Consider the following 22,692-nt stretch of genomic DNA (forward strand, 5'->3'; position numbering starts at 1 on the left):
AAATCTTTTATAACCCAAGTCTATAGGTAATACATACAACTTAGGTATTGTAGGCACTGTTGACTCATCTCCTTGATCGACTCTTTTGCTCAAGTTAATATATTCATACATTCAATGATGAGTTTTAGCCTTGGATCTAACCTTCACCTTTAGGTAAAATGTCCCTATCTCCATATTAATTCTATTCACCACCAGAAACTAGACCCTTAAACCATAAAATTTGGATCATAAATAAGTCTAATTGATAGTGTTATGTAGTTTTGATTTCTAAGTACACCCATCTTTGAGACTATAAACTAGGACTCATTAATCCAGCAAAGTCATGCGATCTGAAGTCAAACACAACTTTTAGATCTGTATCCCTCATTTTAGACTCACTTTTGCCTCAAAAGTTATAGTCACCTAATAAACTTAAACATCAATACCCTTACCTATGTCGGTGTTAGTAGTTAAACACCATATTCTTTTTGAATAACCACTCCTAGAACCTATTCCTACCTCCTAACACCCCTTCCTACCTTAGTTTATCTTCTTCACACCTTGTCCTAAAACTTGACCAGCAAACTCCACCCATTTCCTTGAGAAGGAATCACCTATACTAGGATGTTCCACAAGTCCACTGATTAAGAGCCATAGGATTTGAGTGTGCATTATCTTAAGAAATATTGAAATGACCTTCACCCTTCCTCATTGCTCTTCCCATACCTCAAACTAGCAAGTTAAAACATTTCCCAAGGCCTTCTAGAGTTTACGTCTATGATACAAGCACAGATCTCAAGGATCAGGGATTTAGATATGTGACGTCAAGGTGCTGGCATGTAAGCAAAAATGTTAACCTAATTTGGGTTGTTAAATCAATAGATTATGAATATCATAGTGCAAATTATTAGGATAAACCTGGGAGGATTCAATCATAGCCTCTTCCATCACCGTAGGACTTTGGGACTTTCCAATAATACAGAAAAATAGAATAATATTTTTTTGAATTTATTACAATAATTATTATAGAAATCCCATATACCTTCTTAAAGATTTCTTGTATGATTAGTTCCAATAAAGGTTGAAGGAAGACAATAGGTCATGATGCTCGTCTAAAATCAGCTAACAAAAACCATAAAAATTGTAAAGAATGTTAAAATCCTAGATAAAACCTAGTCAAAACTCCCCCAACCCAATTATACGCTACCTTCAACCTTGAGTAACTTTTAGGAATAGTTATTGTCCGACCCTCCTACAAATCAAACTACAACACGGAGTGCATGTTGACCGTGACTTTAATATGTAGTCCAAATTCGAAACTTTTTTTTTAACTCCTGGTTACTTTCTTCTTACTGGAAGTACAAAATGACCAATATGCCCCTCATACTTCAAATCATTAATTTAGCACTCTATACCCACCTTTGAATTTCCTCTGCATTGTCTATCGTCTCTTTAACATCCTGCCATTCTCTTCCAATCTCCATGCTACATCCCATATCCTTTCTCTATGCTGCACCCTAGCCATTTTAGTCTCTCCCACATACCCCAATCTCTAGCTTCCACCTATTCCTCCCTAATCAGCATTTCTCTCTTTTTTTCTCTTATAGTCGATTTCTCCATAATCAATGTTTCTCTCTTCTATTATCGTCTTCTATTCCGCTCTCCATACTTTTCTTTTCTTATGCTCTATATGTCTCTCCAACACACTAGCCCTTTCACCGTCTACTATCGACGGTCTAGCAATTTATCTACACTCCGACATAGTAACCCAACACCTGGCAACCCCTCCCACTATTCTCGAATACTGTAGTGACGCTCCCGCTGACCTCCACCACTGCTCCTATAGTCTTCTACCATCCGTCTCTAGACAAAATGATGTTGATTTTTATTTCTACTTATTTTTTTTTAAATATCTATTATCTTATTTTTATTAATTTTGGTTGATTCTATATCAATGTATAGATCAACTATGTTGACCAAGAGAAAATTGAATTTAAATTTTCTTAGTTTAGGTTGTTAATTTCTCTGATTTTTTACGTCTTATGCATAATGCTATCATTATTTGAAAAAAAAAAGTATTCCCTATTGTGTGGTAGAAATTCCTTTCTACTAATGATAAAAATTATTCACTTACATAGAATTAACATAAAGATGCAGACGCTTGCTATACACTAGCACATAATTAAAAATTGTACACACAATTTCTATCCCCTTGGATAAACTTAATATAAAATTGCACATACTTATTGACTTCTATACTATGCACAAAATACTATTTTATGAACACTATTAGTGCAACTACAGACATATTTACCGACCAATTGCACACAAGTAATAAAGCCATACATATACTCTTTGTCCATTTTCACACACGTATGCTAGTATCTTTAAAAGTAAAACATGTATCATTTTTTGTTATACTCATGTTTGAATATTAACTTGTTTCAGATTTAATAGATGACTACCATATCCAATATTTAATTATATGAACTTAGAATGAATTTTGTTCTTATGTATGACATTTTATACAAATTAAAAATCATATATACTTCTATAAGTAGTTTCTTAGGATTTTTATGCGAATGTTAGTTTTAATGTAGATGCTGATTAGGTCAAAATGGTGGGTCGAGTAGCAATGCTACTAATATAAGGAAGGAAAAGAAATTCAGGGATCTAAGAGAGGGCAAGTACCTCCATTGGCCCCAAGAATATTGTCAATTTGAACAACTCTCATTGAGCTGATATACCCTGAGAAAAAGCATGTGATGATTGGCACTCCCTTGGTCATCTCCCCACCTTTCTATATATCAAGTAGAGTAGGCCCTGTCTTGATTCTTATCTGTCTTTCTGGGATGATGATAAGGAGGATTTTTGATTTGGAAAACAATTAGTACCCATCCTGGGGATTGACATTGCCCTCATTCTTGGATTGCAGGCCACTAGTAATCAATTGGAACTGTAGAGAGAAGGGAAGGTCAAATCGGACCTTATAACTCAATATTTTGGCGGTGACCATAAAAAGGCAACCAAGGATGGTATGAAGGGAAAAGCTAAAAGCTATTGTTGGAAAGCCTAGGAAGCAAGATGCAAAGAATTTTACTAAGTTATGGGTGCTTTTTGATTTTGTGACTATCCTCTTCCTAATAATACACTACTTCATTAATTGTTACATCTTTTCTTGTCCAGTGAGTTTATATTTTGCAGACTTGGGTCCTCATGACAGGCCAGTATTTTTGCCAACTCAGAAGTAGGACCTAAATCTTCATTGCTAAATATTTCCTGTCATGGAGAGTGGATAGCTTCGTAGACACGGACCATCGATTGGGACTATATGACCACCTTCCCTTTTTCCTTGTCTAATCTCTGATTGTCCAATATATCAACAAAAGCCTCAAGCCAATTCTCTCTCTTTCTGGAGTTTCTTCTCCAAACTTCTTTATACCGGCTCTTTTTTAACTTCCCGGAATTTATAATAAAAAGGAAATAGGAAGACGAGCTTCTTGACGAAAGTGCCATTAACTTCATCTTGGAGGATTAAGTGAAAAGTGTTGAAGCGGTTGCCAAGTAACTTAACTCGATTTTATTTACCCAAAAAATGAAGAAATAAACAAACTGGTAATCACCAAAGCCATTAGCTCTAACAATTTGGTTCACGTCTTCGCACTCAAAAAAAGAATCACAAAAAAGGAAAGATTTTCTTCAATGAAGCCGATGAATGGAGACCAAACCGTATAGGTTCATGCCGTCAAAGTTCTCATACATTCAACTCTCTCTCCCTCTCACTCTCTCTCTCTCGCACGTACACCCACACACATATTTAAATAAACGTAAAAGAATAATGAGCTCCAGATCAAACTCATGAGAACAGTGGTTAAAATATGATCACCCAAATTACATTGGTTCAAATTTCTCTACATATCATTCTATTATAATTCTAAATTTCTGTATAAAATATGCACATCTCTTGCCAACCCCGTTACTCGCTCCCAGGTACTAATATAATGCAAGAAGAAGAAAATATGGGATGAAACGGAACAAAGTCATTTATATCATCATGCTCTTTTTATTTCTTCCCCTAGTGACCCAGACATAGGCGAGGATTATCACAATGCTGGTGGTCGTGAGCCCAATAAGTATCACATGACCTCCCAATATCTTCTTCCTCGAGCACTGGTGATTCTTGATTACTTGCTGCTGCTTGCTCTCCCCCAACTCCCTGCAATGGGGGGTTACACCGATGGAAGGTCCAGTGGCCTCCTCAGGCCCGCCGAGCTCCAACTCTACCACTTCGCCCTCCATAGGCCTCAGCCGAGCCATTTCCAGATTGGCGATGAGAACAAGAAAGACCAACCAAAAGAGAAGCAAGCGAGCCATTGATGGAGATGTGGACATGGAGCTCAAGGACCCTGAACAAATCTCTTGGCGCAAAAAGTAGAGCTTCATGGCCTTACATATAAGGCGTGGGTATCTGATGAATCTTGTGACTTCCAATGTGAACTGTGCAGTGATTCAAACTTGATTGTGGTATGACTTGCTTCTCATTAATGTCAACGCGGTGAGATCTCCTATATGTAACAAAAAAGCACTGGAGCCCAATTGATAGCAAAAAACGGCTATGGGGTGCATGCGACTCTACGATGGAAAGAGACGTACCACAATAGTTGGCTATCTGTGCTCTCTCTTCTGTGCATCACAACGTACCAATCACATACAAATAATGGCAGAGTCTAGTCTTTTACCTTTGTAGTTCTTGGGGTAGGTGGGTGTAAATTTATATTGTTGCCAGTCGAGGAATAGAGGCGAAACCCTTGGCATTAACGAGTGAGAATTTGTTCCATTACTATCGTTAGAATAGAACTAATTAGAAACGCCTAAAGAGGATAGGGACGCGGTGAACGCGGTGAAATATTGGGCATTCGGTGGAAAGGGAAATTTGTGGGAGGAGAAAGATTGGGGAAAGATCAAGCTACTGATTCAAAGAAATGGGTTTGGTGAGACAATTACGAGGTTGAAATGGTCTAGTTCTCCACCTTAGGCTTGTGTATTTTCTTTTTTTTTATTTTGGCAAATATACTTGCTTAAATTTATGCATTTAAATATGAATTCTAGGGTTTTGCATTGTTGTGAGTAGTTCAATTGAAATATATTTTTTTTACATAGATTAGAGACCAATGGCAATAAGCTAGCTTGTTTTCAATTGGCATTGCTTCAATCCACACTATGAATATGTGCCGGCCATTATGATTGCTAAGTTTGCATTTCTACAGCTAAAACTATGGTAAGTTCTGGATTTCCAAAGCCCCATTTCTACAGCTTGACAGAACAATGTTGCATGCCTATCAAAAGTAGAAGTAGATGGACTATTTATAAATGCAGGAGAACTTTATTCTTACGATTTGTTTTTATTTTTTTTTATGCAGTGTCATGTGTGAGGGCCAGATATGTCACTTAAAATTCCCTTGAAAAGTATCCCATATGCCCATGGATGCCAAATGGAGTAGGCTAGATGTGATTCGCAAATCACAACGCAGTTCTTGCAGGTTTGAGTTTGCATAGAATTTCGTGTGCAAGTGTGTCTTAAGGAAGGCTCCAGGAGCACCAGGTTGGAGATATAAAGTGCGTCAGAGGCCTCAGAGATGGCTTGGGTTGGGAAATGCAAGCTTACAGTGCTTATAGTAGAGCGCAAATAAAATTCCTAGGCAACATAAGATGGAATTATCATTAGGTACCTGAACAAGACATACTGATGCTAAATACACTAGTTTTGGGCCCACGCAATGCACATAGTTAACTTTAAGGAGCATTTTATGGTTTGCTATTATCCAGCTAGAAAGAAACACCCCTATTATGATCATGTCAAGGCACTGAAAAAGACTAGCATCATAGAGATGTTTTGAAGGAACCCCTGATAGCATCCTGACATTGCGAGATGACTTTAACAGTTTTGACTAAAACCCTCCCTTTGGGGGCAACATAAGAAACATAAAGTTGTAATGCTCATTTTTTGTAGGAAATATGACAAGAAAAAATGGTGACAATGATGCTCTAGTGGAACTTCCAAGAAAATTTTGTGGATGAAAAAGCTTCTAATTATGCTAATGGCATCGTAATGGATATATGGCAACACAAACATGTTAAAGGAATTACACATTGTCCTTCGACAGTCAAGATAATGGATTCCCACTCCCAAAAACAGCTTATTTTCTACCAAACCATTCACTCAGAGCTTATCTACAATCTTTGGCTAACAAACATGACATCAAGTAGGGCTGCCAAAACATTGGTTCGATACACAAGAAACCAGCAGTTCAGGACCATAGATTTTCTGCGTTTTGGCCACAACCTTGGATCAAAGCCCCCTGAAAAACTATTCTGGGAATCTTCAATTTAAAGCAGCTCTCTCATAACTCAAAAGTTTATTCCTTAACTAAGCAATCAACACTATTCATCTTAAGAAGAAATTCAGAAGATGACAAGCCCAATAACAAGCTCCCTCAGAAATGGGGATCTAAAGATTTCTCTGATCTTGGCACCACCATCAAATTGGACTGGGGCTCTGCAGCCAAAAGCCGATGTTCCCATAAGCAAAATAACTTAATGTCAATAAGGCATTTATTGCTATTTAAGAAATCAATGTCAAGAAACTAATTTCACTCACTGGCATCCAGGATTTCAAAAATTCTGATAGATTGGGAGGAGGAAAAGTACTAATACAAGGCATTTAGTATATAACAACTAAATATTTAGTCAGGTATATGCAGCCTGCTGCTCAATGTACAAATGATACACTATCAACTGATGAGATATGAAATACATAAAAATCATTGCAGCACATGACCTTCACACCTGTAATTATGCAGTTTTCCTGAGCAGTAAAGCTGATATATAACAGAGGGCTGAGTCAATGGAGGACAACGAAACAATGAGAAAAGCAACAAGAATGAGGGTTAGGGAAGCTGTCTTCACCTACAAGAAAACCCAAACTTATCGTATTAGAAAGCAATTGGGAATTCTCCCAGATTTGGAGTTCCAGATACATGTTAACTGAATAAAGTTTTAGGACAAAAACTGCATCATGAGAGGCTTTAATTTCAAAAAATTCCACAAATATCAAAATTAGAGTCACATCTACTAACTGACTAAAAGATAGTATACATCATAGATAATAAAGAGACTAGCAAACATATATGACAGATGTTTGCTTGACAACTAGATCCAGCAATATGAGTCTGGCAGGAGCATCATTCTCACTGAAAGTTTTGGAACTTAACCATTCTGGAAGAAGATCAATGCAAGGTTTTGCTATCATTTCCAGTCAAAATAATCAAATATACAGCATATTTCCTTATCAATAATTTCATCCCATGCTTATTATTAGAGGTGTACCAATTGTGTAGCCAATCACTAATTTGCCAACATGTCTGTAATTCCTTGAACAGGTTTCATTTAGGACTTCTTCACTTCTCAGGGTTAGTCAAGTTAAACACTAGAAATAGCTATAAAATGGTCGACATCATATCACATGAAGGAAAAGATAAATGGCCCATGCAGTTGCATAGCTTGTGCCCAAGCACTGTAGCATCATGGCAAAGTGCAATTGCTAAGGTGGTTTCTCTAGTGTATGAAAGTAATCTGTACAGCATAAAATTGACAAATATTCCTGGATAATAAAAAACGGAAGCAAGTTCTAAAAGATGCTATTGAAAGTTAATCTGAGACTTCTAGTTCAGATTGCTTGTGGGAAAGGAAGGAAAAATGTATGGGAAAGCCTGTAACTACAAATGGAAGACACCTGATCATACTTGAGCAAAGCTTGTTTAAGGCAGTAATGCAAGAAAGGTCTTTCAAGATAACTTTAGGTCACATACCCTTGCAGATCCAATGGGCCAAGAAAAAGGAGTATCATAATTGTGATATGGTAAATCAAAACACTAGACCAATGTCGGCGGAACTGGTACCGAGCACCGTACCAGTTGCCCGTGGGACGAGTCGGTACGGGCCCGCGTCATGCTGTGCCGGGCCTGTAGCATGACGCGGGCCTGTACCGACGCATATTCTATGGCAGGGGAGAGGGAGAACGAGAGAGAAAAAGAGAGAGTGAGAGAGAGCAAGGGGGGAGGGAGAGGGAGAAGAGGAAAGAGAGAGGCTAGCTAGGGCCGGTTGGCGGAAGCCGGGGAGCCTCCACACGGAGGAGGCGGAGGTTGGAGAGACGCGGAGGTGGGGCTCCGCCTCCGGTTTCCTATTTCACTCGAAGCAGGACCTCGGAGGGGGGCCTTTTTATTTTTGAGTTTTTTAAGTTGAAGTCAGCAAATCCTTTTTTTAATTTAAAAAAAAAATAAGTAAAAGAGGCCCCCTTCGGGCTCCTATTTCGAATGAAACTGGGGACCGGAGGCAAATCCCCACCTCTGCATCTCCCTGGCCTCCACCTCTGTTCGGAGGCTCCCCGGCCTCCGTCTGGCCCTGGCCGGCCTCTCCCTCTCCCTCTCCCTCCCTTCCCCGCTCTCTTTCCCTTTTCCTCTTCTCCTTCCCCTCCGGCGAGGTGTCTCGGTTTCAATTGCGGAATCGTCTCGATCCGCCGCCGGTACGGCCCGGAACACCCCGAATTGGACGGTTCGGGACGGTTCCGCAGACCTTGCACTAAACACATAGGCGTATTACAAACTGGTATGTTCATACCTATTGCAATACAGTTTGCTATAGTTCAAACTCTGAAAAGACTGAAGGTTTATCTGAATCGATAAGATCACGAGTTAAATTTTAGTGTTGCCTTATTTGGTGAAGACTGAGGCAGCTAGCATGCATAAGATTTCAACTTGGGATCAGGAATGTTGGGACGCTAGAAATAAGGCTTCCGGTAGTTAGTAAACAACATGGATAAGAGGTGGAAGGTGTTCTTGGGATCTCTCAATGTGGGAAGTCGCAAATTGATATAAATCCCATATAGATGGGACAGTGCATAGACTTTTAAACCATATCACATGTTTATTAGTCTTCTATTATGGAGCAAATGGTTTAGTACTTTTGCTTAGGAATTTGAAATGGAATTGATTCCAATGGCCACCTTCCTTGACAGTTGACACAAATTTGATATATATTCAAATATACTCAACTCATCTAACCCTTATTTCAAAACTAGTTGGGACCGGCTATAATGCTAATTTATTCAACTACCTAGAATGTATTTTCTAATCTTACCCCCATCAAATTGAGTTCATTTGTAGGTAGTGGATTTTGAATTATGAAGTCAAATTTGTATGAAGTGGACCAATGAACCAAGTAATATAGGGTAAGGCCCCATAGGTCAGAACTCCAACAATAGCTCAGGCTCTGTCATCAGTTGGACATGGACCTAAGCTCACAATGATGTAGCCAAGCTCTAGCCCAAGTTAACAATTTTTTTTTTAAGTGAAGAAGTAATACTATATCTAGCATCAAACTAAAATCTAACTTATATCATCCAGCCTCTTCTACTTGTTTACATCCCTTTTCCCTTAATCATTTCGATTCACAGATCCTTAGTTTCACCATCTTCTCCTTGCTTCACTGCACTTCTAAGATGTCTCCCACCTTTGCTTCTTCCCCATCCTCGCCTTCACCACATCCTCTTGTTCTTGATTGGCGCTAAATTCATCAACATGCTCCCCTTCATCATCCTCCACTGCACCGCTAAATTCAGTAGTGTCCTCTCTTTACCATCACTGGTACTTGGCCATAGCAATGCGTGTCCCACTACAACACAACATGATATGCATGTCCCCTGTATCCTTCTCAATGACATGCATCCTCTATCATCACTCCAATGCGCTAAGCCCCAAACGATCTGATCATATAATTAGATGGTGTTGACCTAAAAGGTTTGATTTTGATGATACAAAATGTCTGAGTAAGAAGTCTACTAATCACTTGCTTGGAGTGTACTATAATGCTCTCAAAAAGCCAAGAAGACATCAATCTATAACTCTTGATGTGGAAGAATGAAACTGAAAATTATAAAGTTCTGCACAAGAGGAGTCGACCCCAAGAACACTATGAGCTGACCCCTGAACATTCACAGGCAAAAACAAAAGACTTCATCTTTGGGCAGTTTCAAGAGTCGGCCCCAGAATATACACGAGTCGCTTTGGCACTGGCACGCTTTCACAAGTCGACCCTTGAATTAGACAAGTCGACCCAGAACAGTCTCAATAGGAAGATAAAAGGAGGCAAAAGTTTATACTTTCACGAATCGACCCATAAAAATAACAAGCCGACTCCTATTGAACAAGAGTCGACCTTAGAATGGCCATAGACAAAAGACAGAAAGTAGCCAAAATCAGCATGTTATTGAGTCGACCTTGGAACCAAATAATAGAAGAGTCAACCTCACAATGATCACAGACGAAAGATAGAGTGCAACAAAAACAACTGCTATCACTAGTCGACCTCTGAAGCTCACAAGTGGATCTTTGAAAAAGTCAATTCGACTCGTCTGCACCTGACAATAGTAATGGCTAGTTTTTCTGTAAATCAAAATAGCCGTTTTCGCCTCCAACAGCTCTTTCAGCCTGTCTAATGGCTAGAAACATCTTCTAACCACTTCTTGATAATATAAATGCATGGGAACGACAGAAGGAAGACAAGAACAATAAGAAAAAGATTTAAGCATAAGGGAAAGAGAGAAAAGAAAAGAAAGAAAAACTTCAAGTGCATTCAGTGAGAGCCAAAAGAGCACATTTTTCATTGTCAGAGAGAGTTGGTGAAGAGCATTAAAGTTCATTCAAAGCCAACCAACTGCTTCCAAAGCTCCATTGAATCTTTGTATATTTGTCTTTAAGGAGTTGTAATTTTTTTTGTTACTTATCTTCCTCATACTCTATCGTAACAAGTTTCAGAGATTGAAACTTGAAAAAAAGATCCATCCAAACCTGGAATTGGATTGTGTTAAGCCTAGGAAAGACTTGGTGGTTGTTTTGGTTGATTTACAGTAAAAATTTATTAGGTTGGTTGTGAGCTAGGTCAAAACAATCGTACTGTAATTTTGGAGATATTATAGTAAAAATTTCTAGGAAGGATTTCTTAGAAAATGGATGTAGGCGCAGGGTTGGCACCGAACCATTATAAATTCTTGTGTTTGTGGTGATTGATTTGTGTGCTTCATTCTCTTGCATTCTTTCTTACTTGTAGCTCATATTTCTAATCACACACATTAAATCTTCATTCCACTGCACCTTAGTTTAAATTTTTGAAAAACCCAATTCACCCTCCCTCTTGAACTGCATAGATGGGTAATAGATGATCAATATTGAAGCTCGCCTCTCTGTTTCACCTTTCTTCTTTCATTCAAAGCATGCCTCGCCTTGGAAGAACAAAGCAACACATGAAGGAAAGAGAAGAAAGGCCGATTTAATCTAGTGACTAGGCAGCATAACCTCCTCCAATGTCCCATCTAATTTACTGTTTAATCCAACTAGGTGGCAAAACGAGAAAAAAAAGAAAAAAATAAACAGAAATAAGTGACGATAGAAGGCAAGGATAGGGCCGGAATCTCACCTTCTCTGCTTCTCCACCTCTGGGCGCCTCTTCCCAGCATCTTTTCCTAAGTCATGTCACTTTCTTGATCTCTTCTATCTTTCCCCCTTCAGCCCTTCTCTATTTTTCCTTTTTCTTTCCGCTGCTTAAGATAGGACAAAGAGGCTTTATTTTTCCTTTTCCTCCTTCACAGGACAAAAGAACGACAGCACCAAGAACTATGAGGTCTCACCTTTCTTTAAGAAAAACTACCACTGTCCCTCGGACATTCTTTCCCCCTATATGGACTTGACCATCCAAACTCCTTCCCCACTTCCTCTCATTCTTCAATGCCATTATTCCACAAGATCATATTGTTACCTTTAGGCTGATATTTGGCATGTTTGTATAACTTTCATCTAGTGCAATTGAAAAAAAAAGGAAAATTTAACATTTCATTTTCCTGTATTGTACTATAAACAATCATTGAAAATCCTTTTCCTAATTTTCTGCTTTAAGAATAGAATGGCTAGTGATGGAAGTGGCAAAGGAAAAGAAACGATGATAATTCAAATGGTGGACCTTTGTAGCAATTTGTTGAAAATATGGGAAAGTTACAATCAGGTGGTGGAAATTGCACATTTTTCATGCAAATTTTGGAAAGCACAATTTAAAGGAACATATTGTTAAGTTAGAGCCATCATCTCTCAAATCATGGAATTATAGTATGGTCAGCTGTTGATGATGAAATGTTAGCCAACTTCAAAAAACTTGATGATATAGCTAAAACAAAGAAAACATTAAAAGAAGTCCTTAGTGGCTTTAACACATCTTTTCTAAATAGAAAAGGGAAGAATAGAAAAGGGAATAACACTCTCTTTAAATATCTCAATGTTTCCATAAAAGATGAGCATGACTCTTTGATTGTTCATGCTTTCTATGCCAATGGCTTGTCATTTATTTGATCAGTCGCCTTATTTCAAAGACATGATAAAGCATGCATGTGACGATTCCTTGGAGGGGTACACTCCAACTTAGGCTTCAAACCACACTTCAATGAGCTAAGAAAACTAAAAAAGAGTGTTGCCCAAGGTGACAAGCCAAGAGGGGGGGGGGTGAATTGGTTTCTTCTTTACTTTAGTGCTTTTAAAACTTTCTTAGTTAACTGCGATGGATGCTTACTTAGGTTATTAGAGTAAGTTAAACTAATGCAAGAATAGAAAGTAAAGCAAGAGAGAATGAAAGCACAAACACAATCCAAACACAACAATATATAGTGGTTCGGTGCTCTCCTTAGCACCTACGTCCACTCCCCAAGCGTACCCTTGGGAATTCACTATAATCTCGCGGATTACAGTTGGATTGTTTTCCGGGCTCACAATCCAAAAACCTTGTTGGTTTTACGGGATCACCAACGAACCTATACAACTTTGGTTTTCCGGGTTCACCAAAAATCTTGTTGGTTTTGCGGGCTTACCAACGAACCTTTACAACTTTGGTTTTCCGGGTTTACCAAAAACCTTTGTTGGTTTTGCGGGCTCACCAACGAACCTTTACAAAGTTTTCAAACAAATGAAAAGAAAAGATTTAAACTCCTAAATGAGCATATAGAACAATATGAGCAATGAAGAAGAGTTAGAAAGAAATTATCGCTTTGAAGTCGCTTGGCTCTTCTTTGTCAAGGAAGCTTCACTCTTCAATGGGGGAAGGAGCTCTTGATGCCTCTTTGAATCTGCTCAATCCCTTTCTTTGATTTTTGAATGAAGCTCTTGATGAAGAAGATTCGGGCTCTTTGGTTTTCTTGTGTATACTTTGATTTCCCACTCAAAAGTTATTTATTCTGATGAATAGTGCCCTTTTAAATAGTTTTCAACCTTCCTTGGACAAGCCCCATTGGTCAGATTTGAAAAACTAGCCGTTACATGCCTTGGGAAGGACAAAAAGTACATCTGCAGAACTAGCCGTTACTGTTCAGCCCGTGTTTGGGTCGGCTCAACCTGTCCTTGGGTCGACCCAACTTGGCCTTGGGTCGACTCAAACATTCCTTGGGTCGACCCTCTCAGAGAACACAGAAACATGAATTTCAAACTTCCTTCACTTGGGTCGACCCAACCATTCTTTGGGTCGACTCAAAGTTCACTTGGGTCGACTCAACTTCTTCTTGGGTCGACCCTCTCAGTAATTTCAGAGAGCCATTTTCTGTCTGTCTTTCTGTCTTCCATTTGGGTCGACCCTCTCAGGGTTTGGGTCGACTCAAAGTTCACTTGGGTCGACTCAACTTCTTCTTGGGTCGACCCTCTCAGTAATTTCAGAGAACCATTTTCTGTCTGTCTTTCTGTCTTGCCTTTGGGTCGACCCTCTCAGGATTTGGGTCGACTCAAGCTTGGGTCGACTCAACCACTGTGTGGGTCGACCCTCTCAGTAAATCCAGAGAGCATTTTTCCTTTGCATTTTGAGGTTCTTTGGAGGTTGGGTCGACTCATGCCTACCTTGGGTCGACCCAACTCACTGTTCATTTGTGCTGTTTTTGCATGAGTGTGCCAGATGATTCCTTTAAGTCCCGGGGTTGACCCAATCAACCTATGGGTCGACTCAATTCACACTTTGCTGCATTCTCAAGATTAGATCCATCCAAATGAACAAGACCATATATATATTTTCAATTAAACAAATATACTGAGAGTAATGAACTTATAAATGAAGTATCAATTTAACTTATAGCAAGCTCTAGATAATTGCTTGTTAATCATCAAAATAACACTATCATCCTCAATCTCCCCCTTTTTGATGATTACAAAATAAAGAGTATAAGCCTATTGATACTTGTCTTTAAAATCAGTTTATAAAAGGGATTGAATTTCTGAATTTCAGCTTTTCATATATATAAGTGAAATCTCCCCCTATATTATTCAAAATTTGCCAATTTGACTTTTTGAATGGCTCCCCCTTTCATTTATAATTCATTAGCAATGAAACTTCAAAAATTTGAGATAAAATATGAGTTTCAGCTTATGTATCGGGGTGAGAGAGGAGCGTGCCAAATTTTGAATTTATATGTGCCAAATTCTGAATTATGATAGAAATTTTTGATTTGATGGTTTTTATTGTTACAAATTGCTCCCCCTTAGATATATAAGCTTTCTTATATGATTTTCAATTTGTTTGCCCATTTATTTCTCTTTTTTTCTTTTCATAACTTCTTTACTCACTCTTTCTCATAAAATTAATATTTTTGTTTTTAAACACTATCTTTGCTTCTCCCAAAATCAATACTCTTTCTTTTCTCGAAGTGAATACTCTATCTTTTCTTCTCCCCCTTTATATACTCTTTTCTTCTCGTTTCCTTTATATACTCTTTCCTTCTCTTCTCCCCCTTTTTGTTATCATCAAAAAACATATATATGGGAAAAGATGCAATAAAGAACAAACTTCAGACTTCATTGATCAAAATAGGAACATTTTCATACAATAATGCCCAAAATAAAGATAAGTACAATGTTCCTCAATCAAGATTTAAAGATATAAGGCAAAAGCAAAATACATATGAGAAAAAGCAAGATACATATGAGAACTAGATTTCTAGCCTAGGCTCTAAACATAGATACTAAGATCAGCCTAGGGAGAATCTAATGGCTGGGATCTAGTCCTCATCCTCCTAGCATACGTGGCGAGGGGAGGTCGAGCCTGGTGAGACTGAGTCTGGCGTGGAGCACGTCGAGCTGGATGACTCTGTGCCGATATCTCTGACTCAGCAGCCTGTGGCACAGATGGTCCATGTGTCTCCCTCTCTCTCCGGAGTGCTCCAATCTGCTGCCTCAGATCACTGATATCAGCAGACATGACATCCAACCGGACGTCTAATCGGCTCGTGAGCCCGTCAGTAATAGTCCTCGCCTGAGCTGACATGAGCTCTGTCATCCTGCTCCAGAAGTCATCCGTATCTGTCGGAGGAGCAGATGACGATGGTCCAGCCTCTGAGGGTGCAGTAGGATGATCCATAGGCTCCTCATCCTCACCCTCTGGTGCCTCTCCCTCTGGTGCTTCACCCTGAATGCCTGCACCAGTATGTATCCACTGCCCGTTCACTTTCTCATAACCCATGCGTATGAGTGACCGTGCAGTGTACGTGTCTGTGGGTTGCAGATTCTTGAATGCTTCCTCCTCGAGAGGTAACCCGTGCTGACGGAAGATCAATGTAAGTATCATGCCATAAGGCAATGATACCCTGTTGCTGCTTATTACCTTTCTCATTTGCCTCAATATCATGGCCGGAAGATTTAGGGGAATCCCCCTAATCATGCACTCCATAACTGCAAGATCTCGTTCTGAGATGAGATCGAATCTCCCGGTCTTCGGAAATAAAATTCTATTTATCATATTAAGCAACAACCTCATCTCGGCGGAAAGAGAACTAGCTATTACCTTCTGAGAGAAATCGAAGTTCTCATTTTCCATGATCAGCTGAAGAGCTCTCATTTTGTTATCTGATCTTTCCGGAATAGCTCCCGTGCAAGGTAGGTGTAGAAGCTCACTCAAGCTCTCCTCGGATACACGGATCCGAACCCCTCTAACATCTGAAACAAGCCCTCCCATACCAGTCTTGAGGAAGGCGTAGAATTCTTGGACTAACCCGGGGTATATCACCACATCAAGGGAGCAAAGATACTCCCATCCTTGTCTTTGGATCCATTCCCAAATTCGAAATCCTTCTTGGTTGAAAAACTCCGAATGGATCCTTCTTCCGGTAGTAACCGGCCTACCCGCAAATCTTGCAAGGAGCACTGAGGGGGAAGGAGGGACCTCCGCACGTGCCTCACGCGGTGGAGACACGGGAGAAGGCTCGGTAGGGCGCCTTTCCTCTTGTTGGACTCGGCTCACTCTTCCGGATCTTTTGGCTACGGCTCGTTTGGGACCCATTTCTCCAAGATCTTAAAGAAATCTACTGTTTGGAGGAGTCTAGTGGAGATTGGAGAGTGGGGACAAGGATTTTCGGAAGAAGACAAAGGGCAAACAGTGCCCTAGATGAGCTCTCGGGCCCCCTTTTAACAGTGGGGTCCCGACGTTGGGTCGACTCAAGAATTTTCTTGGGTCGACTCAACGTTGGGTCGACCCTTGTTCTGGGTTGGGTCGACCCAAGTGCAGAACTTGGTTTTCTCTCCTTTTTTGCTTCTAAAAAGTTTTCCTCGCTTTTAATCCTTATAAGCTCCTTATGGGACATTGATACATGAGTGAGAAATTTATAGACAACAAATTTGACTCATGTTTCATGGGATTTTTGAAGTTAGAAGAATGTATCATGAGACTACTAACTTCCTTTCATATTCATTCAATAAAAGGATCACATATACCTAATTCCCTTCTGAGCATACAGAATCTATCTTCACTCAGTGGTTTTGTGAATATATCGGCCAATTGTTTTTCCGTGCATATATGCTCAATGCATACATTTCCATTTTGCACATGATCCCTAATGAAATGGTACCTTATTTCTATGTGTTTGGCCTTAGAGTGCTGAACTGAATTTTTAGTGAGATTGATAGCACTCGTATTGTCACACTTAATAGGAATATTTTCTAGTTTAACACCATAGTCCTCTAGTTGTTGCTTGAGCCATAATACTTGAGCACAACAGCTACCAGCAGCTATGTATTCAGCTTCGGCTGTGGATAGTGCTACTGAATTCTGCTTTTTACTAAACCATGATACTAAATTGTTTCCTAAGAATTGGCATGTGCCACTTGTGCTCTTTCTATCTAATTTGCATCCGGCAAAATCTGCATCTGAGTATGCGAGCAAATCTAGACATGAGTCTCTCGAGTACCATAATCCAATGGTGGTGGTTCCTCTTAAATATCTAAGGATCCTCTTAACTGCACTTAAATGTGACTCCTTAGGATCCGATTGATATCTAGCACATATCCCTACACTAAATACAATGTCGGGTCTACTAGCCGTAAGATAGAGCAAGGATCCAATTAGTCCTCTATAGAGCTTAATATCTACACTTTTCCCTTTTTCATCCTTGTCTAGCTTATTAGTGGGATTCATTGGAGTGCCAATTCCCTTATGATTTTCATTACCAAACTTCTTCAGTATTTCCCTTGTATACTTAGTTTGATGAATGAAAATACCTTCTTTGGTTTGTTTGATTTGTAATCCTAAAAAGAAGCTTAATTCTCCCATCAAACTCATCTCAAATTCTCCATGCATTAAATCAGCAAATTCTTTGCATAGAGTATCGTTAGTGGCACCAAAGATTATGTCATCTACATATATTTGTACCACTAGTAGATTTTTGTCCTTTCTTTTGAGAAATAGAGTTTTATCTACATTTCCTCTACAAAAGTCATTATCAATGAGAAACTTACTTAGTCTATCATACCAAGCCCTAGGTGCTTGCTTTAATCCATATAATGCCTTATGCAATTTAAACACATGATTTGGTAATTCATGATTTTCAAATCCTGGAGGTTGTTCTACATATACTTCCTCTTCAATAATACCATTTAAAAATGCACTCTTCACATCCATTTGATATAATTTAAAGTCCATAAAGCATGCAAATGCTAGAAGTAATCTTATAGCTTCTAATCTAGCTACAGGAGCAAACGTCTCATCATAATCTATTCCTTCTTCCTGATTGTATCCTTTAGCTACAAGTCTAGCCTTATTTCTTATAACTACTCCATTTTCATCTAATTTATTTCTAAATACCCATTTTGTTCCAATTACTGAATTATGCTTTGGTCTTTCAGTTAATGTCCATACATTACTTCTTTTAAATTGATTTAATTCCTCTTGCATGGCATTTATCCAGTTAGTATCTTTTTCAGCTTCTTCATAAGTTTTAGGTTCTAATTGTGAAACAAAAGCAAGATAATCATTTAAATTCCTAAGAGAAGATCGAGTTCTTACCCCTTGAGATGGATCACCAATAATTAAGTCTTTGGGATGTCCATGTGCATACCTCCATTCTTTTGGCACGTCTTGGGGTTGTGGTGGCAGGCAATCTTCTCCCTTATCTTGATTTGGCACGTCATCTATATTCAACTTTTCAAAGTCTATAATTCCTGTATCATCATCAACAATACTTTCTTTCCTAGCAGACTCACTATCAGACTCATCAAATATAATATTGACCGACTCTTCCACTACTAAGGTTCTTTTGTTGAATACTCTGTATGCCTTGCTAGATGTGGAGTATCCTAAGAAGATACCTTTATCTGACTTGGCATCAAATTTACTTAAGTCCTCCTTGCCATTATTTAAGATAAAACATCTACATCCAAATACTTTAAAATATTTTGCAGTTGGTTTCCTATTGTTCCAAAGTTCATAAGGAGTTTTCCTAGTTATAGGTCGTATTAAGACTCGATTTAGAATATGGCAAGAAGTGTTTATAGCTTCAGCCCAAAAGTACTTTGGAAGATTTGACTCGCACAACATTGTGCGTGCCATTTCTGCCAATGTCCTATTTTTCCTTTCAACAACCCCATTTTGTTGAGGCGTTCTAGGTGCTGAAAATTGATGTGATATTCCATTTTTAGTGCAGAATTCCTCGAAGTGTTGATTTTCAAATTCCGTGCCATGATCACTTCGAATTGCTACCAATGTGAGTTTCTTTTCATTTATGATTTTATTGTATAGTTTCAAAAATTCTGAAAATGCTTCATTCTTATGTGCCAAAAATAAAACCCATGTGTACCTTGAAAAATCATCTACAATAACTAGTCCATACTTCTTCCCTCCTAGACTTGTAGTTCTAGTAGGTCCAAATAAATCCATATGTATGAGTTCAAATGGTCTAGTTGTTGAGACTACATTTTTCGATTTGAAGGATGACTTAGTTTGTTTTCCCAATGAACATGGTCCACATATTTTGTCTTTTTCAAAAGTCAATTTTGGCACATCTTTTATTAACTCCTTCTTAACTAGTTTTGATATTAATTCCATACTAGCATGTCCTAGTCTTCGATGCCAAAGCCAACTAGTTTCATTTTTCTTTTCTTCATTAGTAATTAAGCATAAACCATTTTTCTTGCCTAATTCTTGAAGATCTACTAAATAAATATTCCTTTGCCTTTGTCCTACAAGTACAATACTATTATCTTTAGGATTTGTGATTATACATACAGATGCTTCAAATGTAACTTTAAATCCTTTATCACAAAACTGACTTATGCTAAGAAGATTATGTTTCAAACCTTTAACTAATAAGACATTTTCTATAAAAACAGATGGAGCAATGAAAATTTTACCCTTTCCAATGATATACCCTTTACCATTGTCTCCATAGGTTACTACTCCACCATTCTTTGGTTCCAAGGTGACAAATTGATCTTCGTCACCAGTCATGTGTCTTGAACACCCGCTATCTAGATACCAACGTTTTTCAACTTTGTCAGCTGCAAGACACACCTGCAATCAAAATCAAGAAGAAACTTTAGGTACCCAAACTAAGTTGGGTCCTTTAGGGTTAGTACTCCATGTTCCTTTTGGAACCCAAACTTTTTTGAATTTTATCTTTTGATTATTACTTGATTTGTTTTGACTAGACTTTCTAAAGTTACATTCATATGCTCTATGTCCTAACTTATTGCAATAATAACAAGTAATATTTTCATTTTTAGCTTTTACAAAAATATTCTTTAATAATTTTTGTTTCCTATTTGTTTTATATCCTAAACCGGCCTTATCATATACAGCTTTTTGGCTATCAAGAATCAAATTTAATTTGGTAGAACTAAGAGTAAATTTATCTACCAAAGTTTTATATTTTTCAGCATCTTCTTTTAACTTAATATTTTCAGCAATTAAGTTCTTGGTTTCATTTTCAAGTTTCCTACTTAATGTTTCGTAGTTATGAGACAGTTTTATCTTATCTTTAATGAGAGATTGATTTTCTTCTTTTAGAGCTTTGTTTTTATTAATTACCTTTTTATGTTCTTCCATGAGTTCTAAAAATGCATCATGTAATTCATCAACAGTAAAATCGCAGTCAAGTTCAGAATCTACCTCATCGTCATTGGCCATATGACATATTTGGGCCGTGTCTTGATGATCTTCGTCCTCCGAACTTGATTCCTCACTCTCACTCCAATCGGCCATAAAATTCTTCTTTTTCAATTTTCTTGCCATCCACTTCAAATCTGGGCAATCTATCTTATAATGCCCGGGTTTGTTACACTCATAGCAAATGGGAGTTTCTTTCTCCTTTTCTTTGTCCTTACCCTTTTCTTTGCTTGAGTTACCTTTAATGAAGGGCTTCTTTTTATGGAATCTATTCTTACCTCTCATGAATTTTCTGAATTTTCTCCCAAGCACTGCCATCCCTTCTTCATCAATATCTTCATCATCATTTGAATCTTCCGATTCAGTTTGTTGTCTAGGGGTGGTAGTCTTTAGGGCAATAGGCTTTCTCCTCTTGACCTCATCTTCTGAATTTTGCCTCATTGTCAACTCATAGGTCATGAGTGATCCTAGAAGCTCCTCTAACTGCAGTGTGTTGAGGTCCTTTGCTTCTTGAATAGCGGTTACCTTGGCCTCCCAATTCCTTGGTAGAGACCTGAGAATTTTACGCACCAAATCAGAGTTAGAATAAGACTTTCCTAAACTCTTAAGCCCATTTATAATATCAGTAAAACGAGTAAACATATCAGTTATGGACTCAGTAGATTCCATTTTAAACAGTTCATACTTGTGTACTAATATGTTTATCTTAGACTCCTTAACTTGATTGGTCCCTTCATGTGTGACCTCAAGTCTATCCCAAATTTCTTTGGCGGTGGTGCAAGTGGATATTCTATTAAATTCATTTACATCTAAAGAGCAGTAAAGTATATTTACAGCTTTTGCATTTAACTGTGCTAATCTTCTATCATTTTCATTCCAATCCATTTCTGGTTTGGGTATGATAGTGCCCTCTATGTTAAGTGTGGGTGTGTGAGGTCCTCTAGTGATGATTTGCCATAGTTCATAATCTGAAGCTTGAATGAATATCCTCATTCTGGCTTTCCAATATGTGTAGTTTGTGCCATTAAATAGAGGAGGTCTATTTGTGGATTGTCCCTCACTCATTGCACATCCCACTTGGGTTGTCATGATCTTTAACTCTTGATTGTTAGATCAATGAGTACTATTAGAGCACCTTGCTCTGATACCACTTGTTGCCCAAGGTGACAAGCCAAGAGGGGGGGGTGAATTGGTTTCTTCTTTACTTTAGTGCTTTTAAAACTTTCTTAGTTAACTGCGATGGATGCTTACTTAGGTTATTAGAGTGAGTTAAACTAATGCAAGAATAGAAAGTAAAGCAAGAGAGAATGAAAGCACAAACACAATCCAAACACAACAATATATAGTGGTTCGGTGCTCTCCTTAGCACCTACGTCCACTCCCCAAGCGTACCCTTGGGAATTCACTATAATCTCGCGGATTACAGTTGGATTGTTTTCCGGGCTCACAATCCAAAAACCTTGTTGGTTTTACGGGATCACCAACGAACCTATACAACTTTGGTTTTCCGGGTTCACCAAAAACCTTGTTGGTTTTGCGGGCTTACCAACGAACCTTTACAACTTTGGTTTTCCGGGTTTACCAAAAACCTTTGTTGGTTTTGCGGGCTCACCAACGAACCTTTACAAAGTTTTCAAACAAATGAAAAGAAAAGATTTAAACTCCTAAATGAGCATATAGAACAATATGAGCAATGAAGAAGAGTTAGAAAGAAATTATCGCTTTGAAGTCGCTTGGCTCTTCTTTGTCAAGGAAGCTTCACTCTTCAATGGGGGAAGGAGCTCTTGATGCCTCTTTGAATCTGCTCAATCCCTTTCTTTGATTTTTGAATGAAGCTCTTGATGAAGAAGATTAGGGCTCTTTGGTTTTCTTGTGTATACTTTGATTTTCCACTCAAAAGTTATTTATTCTGATGAATAGTGCCCTTTTAAATAGTTTTCAACCTTCCTTGGACAAGCCCCATTGGTCAGATTTGAAAAACTAGCCGTTACATGCCTTGGGAAGGACAAAAAGTACATCTGCAGAACTAGCCGTTACTGTTCAGCCCGTGTTTGGGTCGGCTCAACCTGTCCTTGGGTCGACCCAACTTGGCCTTGGGTCGACTCAAACATTCCTTGGGTCGACCCTCTCAGAGAACACAGAAACATGAATTTCAAACTTCCTTCACTTGGGTCGACCCAACCATTCTTTGGGTCGACTCAAAGTTCACTTGGG

General features: G+C 38.6%; 1 protein-coding gene across 1 annotated transcript in view; it reads right to left on the minus strand.

Annotated features, from left to right (window-relative positions):
* Window positions 1–6,647: 6,647 nt before the first annotated feature.
* The window catches only part of LOC103721716, a 34,102-nt gene continuing 18,057 nt past the window's right edge, over window positions 6,648–22,692 (minus strand). The window contains exon 6 of the mRNA XM_039116428.1: window positions 6,648–6,945. Coding sequence (XP_038972356.1) covers window positions 6,832–6,945 — 114 coding nt within the window. The 3' untranslated portion in view covers window positions 6,648–6,831. The remainder of the gene's footprint in view (window positions 6,946–22,692) is intronic.

This window comes from Phoenix dactylifera, unplaced genomic scaffold (genome assembly GCF_009389715.1).
Source record: "Phoenix dactylifera cultivar Barhee BC4 unplaced genomic scaffold, palm_55x_up_171113_PBpolish2nd_filt_p 000092F, whole genome shotgun sequence".
NCBI classification, from domain to species: Eukaryota; Viridiplantae; Streptophyta; class Magnoliopsida; order Arecales; family Arecaceae; genus Phoenix; species Phoenix dactylifera.